At 36.3% G+C, this 4,343-nt stretch overlaps 1 protein-coding gene across 1 annotated transcript; it reads left to right on the top strand.

The window, feature by feature from the left end:
- The first annotated feature begins 1,834 nt into the window (after nucleotides 1-1,834).
- On the top strand, nucleotides 1,835-3,676 carry LOC143607151 (vignain-like). The gene is made up of 4 exons (XM_077082719.1): nucleotides 1,835-2,422; nucleotides 2,526-2,761; nucleotides 2,854-2,988; nucleotides 3,408-3,676. Exons 1-4 carry the CDS (start codon nucleotides 1,975-1,977, stop codon nucleotides 3,666-3,668), a joined length of 1,080 nt encoding a protein of 359 aa, XP_076938834.1. The 5' UTR covers nucleotides 1,835-1,974; the 3' UTR covers nucleotides 3,669-3,676.
- The last annotated feature ends 667 nt before the right edge of the window (nucleotides 3,677-4,343 follow it).

Below are 4,343 nucleotides of genomic sequence, written 5' to 3'. Positions count from 1 at the left end.
ATATCTAAAAAGCTTCAGCTACTCTGTCAAACACCTAAATATATCTAAAAAGCTACAGCTACCAGCTAGTTTTGCCAAACATACCCTTAGTGTCTATGTCACTATGTGTAGGCCTGATCTCAAGTCGGGCCAAGACTGAATGCAAAACTTGTAAGTTAAAGATGCTAGCCATAACTTCAGATCAACATCAATACACGCATACACATCACCCACCTTCGTTTCACCAACATAACCAGCCCCGCAAGCCCACCAACGTTACACCAACATAGCCCCGCAACCCCACCACCGTCACCAACGTCATTACCCATGCCATCGATATGGTCATACTACCCCGCCATTGGCGTTGTCAAATATGTGGTGGTGGCAGTGGCACCTACTAGGTTGGGGCCATCGTGACATAAGAGGTGTGATAGCAACTGTGGCGATAGCGTCAAAGGTTGTGACAAGTTTGGGGGTGGTGACAGTGGTGAGCTATCGACTAGCAGGTTTAATCCGTATTGATAGATTCAATGTTTTTTTTACACTGTCTTCTCAGGTTGAAAATGCATTCAAAATTCTTTTGATACATCCTAATTTCTTTAAATTCATATTAGTTTAACAAAATCCATTTCTAAATCAGTTTCTTTCAAAATTTTAATTTGCGAAATAAGTTCCAGTTCTTTAGTAAATATTTTATATGTACGATAATATATAAACAACAGTTTATATTATATACAGTTTGCAACTTTCTTAAGCCTTGTAGCTTGTTGGATTTATTTACAAATATTTACATTCGTAGTTTTCTTTAAAATGATTATTTACAAATGCCCATACGTAACACACAAGCTGATATTGCATTGAGGGCTTTTAGATTTGCGCACCAGACTATGTAAGGGGAAATCTAAAAATAAAAATTTCTGATCTTACGCTATAACATTATCCACCATTTTATTCAAAGTTTGAAGCAACCCAAAAAAACACTATAAATGGCATATATGTAATGTAACAAGAAAAATGAGATGTGCACAACAAAGAAACCAATATTATTTGTCGCTTTTCCCCATTTGCATCCTCCTAACGTGTATGCAATGCATATATCACCACCCACACCCATAGGGTAGTGTGAAATTATGGCATCACACGAAAGCATAATATAACCCTAACATGAAATTTGTAGGCTTGGGTTTAAATAGATTTGGGTTAGGTTCAGCTCGAACCTATGAGCCTGTTTAGCTAAACAGGTCGAGTATGTGTCAATATGACAGATTCATGGATTGACCGGTTTAATTCTTTTTTTTTTCTTATGTGTTTATGACAAACTAAATTGGTTGCGTATCTAATTTTTATATAAAATTGTAGCTTCTTTTTGTTGTGAAATGTAGACTCAAAATATTAATAAGTGAAATAAATAAAAAAACTTTCGGTCAAACGGGTCGTGGGTCGTGTTTGGATTTACCTGTCTTACACTATTTTCGGGGTTCAGGTCGCGTTCAGATCAACCCACAAGTATGTGGGTTGTGTTCGGGTTCATGTGTCTCACACGATTTTCAGGTGCTGGTCAACCCACAAGCATGTGGGTCGTGTTCAGGTTCACGTGGCTTACATGATTTTCAGGTTCGAGTCGTGTTCGAGTTCGTATTAAATTTTAGGTTCGGGTCAGGTTAGACCGCCAATCCGTAAACACGACCCGTTTAACACCCGTACACCACTCCCCCCTACCCTCCAATCACTTGCCCGATATGATATCACTAAACTTTTGCTATTTTCAAACACTTTTTGATTAATTTTTACACCACACGCATTCTTCTCTCTCTCTGTAACTCCATTATTGAATCTTGATAGTTGTTCATGCCCATAAGGAACCTTTTTACCATGATCAAACAACTTGTATCCATTTCAAGATTATCAATCTTACACTCTTTAAACCACCCTTAAATCTTTCCTCTATATAAACCACACTCAAGTTCACAACTTTCATCAAAGAAAATCAACCAAATGGCACTCAACAAGTTTCTTTTAGTATCTCTTTCATTATCTTTAGTTCTAGGCCTTGCATGGAGCTTCGATTTCCATGAAAACGAGCTCGAAACCGATGATACTTTGTGGGAAATGTACGAGAGGTGGCGTAGCCACCATAAAGTAGCGGAAAACCACGAAGAGAAGCGTAGGCGGTTCAACGTGTTTAAAGCCAATGTGTTGCATGTTCATGAAACTAACAAGATGGATAAGTCTTATAAGCTTAAGCTTAACAAGTTTGCGGACATGACTAGCCATGAGTTTAGAAGTGTGTATGCGGGTTCCAAGATTCGTCATCATAGGATGCTTCAAGGGGATCGAATTGGTAACAAGACGTTTATGTATGCGAATGTCGAAAGTGTCCCTACTTCTGTTGATTGGAGAAAGAAAGGGGTTGTCACCCCTGTGAAAAACCAAGGGCAATGTGGTAAATGACTAAATGTTTACTAAACACTACTGTAATAAATTTGCATCAATGCATGTACGACTTTTTAAAGTAGTGATATTTTGTTATGTTTTTTTTATTACAGGAAGTTGTTGGGCGTTTTCAACTGTGGCCGCGGTTGAAGGAATAAACAAGATTAAAACAAATGAGCTAGTGTCGTTATCAGAACAAGAGCTGGTAGATTGCGACACGTCAGAAAATCAAGGGTGTAACGGCGGTCTAATGGACGTCGCGTTTGACTTTATTAAAAAGACAGGTGGTCTAACTAAGGAGGATTATTATCCTTATACAGCTTTAGATGGAAAGTGTGATTCTCAAAAGGTACAATCTTAATTAACTTCTAAGCATAACATAGTTCTTCAAGTCATGTTTTTGACCATAAACTCTAATGATTTCGGTTTTTTTCTTGATAGGTGAATTCTCCGGTGGTATCAATCGATGGACATGAGGATGTACCTAAAAATAATGAGCGGGCGCTTATGAAAGCAGTAGCTCACCAGCCTGTTTCTGTTGCCATTGATGCTGGACCTTTTCAGTTCTATTCAGAGGTAATACAATACAACATGTTCTTGGTACTTATAAAGGCTAACTCGATCGAAAATTAGGAAAGAAAAGATTTTTGTGAGCAAATATTTAAACTTGAAGAACTCTTTGAGTAAAAGAGCTAAAACTTAATGATGGGATATCTTTATGTACACATTCTTGATACTTAACACAAACTTTTGATCATTCTTGCCTTAACCCCTTAATTTCCATCTACCTAAAGTAAGTTGTAGTTACATGGTCAATTGGTTGGCATGGTATTGCTGGGCCGTCGGTTTTTCTTAAGGGTTCTCATGATCAACCAAAAAAAACAAAGCTTTATACAAAATTTAAAAATATAAAACTTGGGTATCTTTATGCATGGATTCTTAAAACATGAAAAGTTAAAAAAAAATGCTATCTTTGTATAATAATAATGTAACAGGGAGTCTTTACCGGAGAGTGTGGAACCGAACTGGATCATGGAGTAGCAGCCGTCGGATATGGTACAACACTAGATGGAACTAAGTATTGGATAGTTAAGAACTCATGGGGTGAAGATTGGGGAGAAAAAGGATACATAAGGATGCAAAGAGGAATATCAGATAAAAGAGGCATTTGTGGCATAGCAATGGAAGCCTCTTATCCTATCAAGAACACTGCAAACAACCCTACATCATCATCATCTCTCAAAGATGAACTCTAAACTACACAGATATTATTCACACAACACACACACACTTTTTATTATAACATTACGGATTTATGATCTTGATGTAATCATAATACTTGCATGGTGTACTATTACTATTACTATTATATAATAAAGATTTCTTTACTCATAAGCAAGACAGGTTACCGAAAAAAAAAAATCTTAATGCACATTTTTTTTTGGGTAACTTTAAAGCTAATGATACAACAAAACCTCATATGAAAACCACAAAGTTTGACAAACACACATAATCAGTACCAAGGGTTTTTTTTTTTTTTTTTTTCTTCTTCTTTAACCTAAGCGATCATTTATAATCACCAATTGAGTTTTTGGTACCAATCTATATTAAAATTAAGATCGAGTTCTTAACTACAATTTATACCTAAAATCATAATCAGGTTATCCTTCAATCGAAAACAAAACTTAGATGAAGATTAATAATGTATTTAAGTATTATAATTTATTAAATGCGCTAAAACGGTTATAAAGTATATAAAAGAAATGAAATTTGGATTTGGACTTTGGACTTGGGGCACTAAGAAAAGAACTAAAGTTGGGCAACAAATGAGTTCTTTGAGTTCGCGTTTTGGTGGGCTTCTGTTGGGCCAATGGTGAACCAAGCGAATTAATAGGAAACAGTATAAAGGTTTTAGCCGCTAGGAAAGGAAG

Source organism: Bidens hawaiensis, unplaced genomic scaffold (genome assembly GCF_021521415.1).
Source record: "Bidens hawaiensis isolate Kalapana, Puna unplaced genomic scaffold, B.hawaiensis_p1.1 tig00000237_1, whole genome shotgun sequence".
In the NCBI taxonomy this organism is placed as follows: domain Eukaryota; kingdom Viridiplantae; phylum Streptophyta; class Magnoliopsida; order Asterales; family Asteraceae; genus Bidens; species Bidens hawaiensis.
This window is presented reverse-complemented; position numbering and strand designations above follow the sequence as displayed.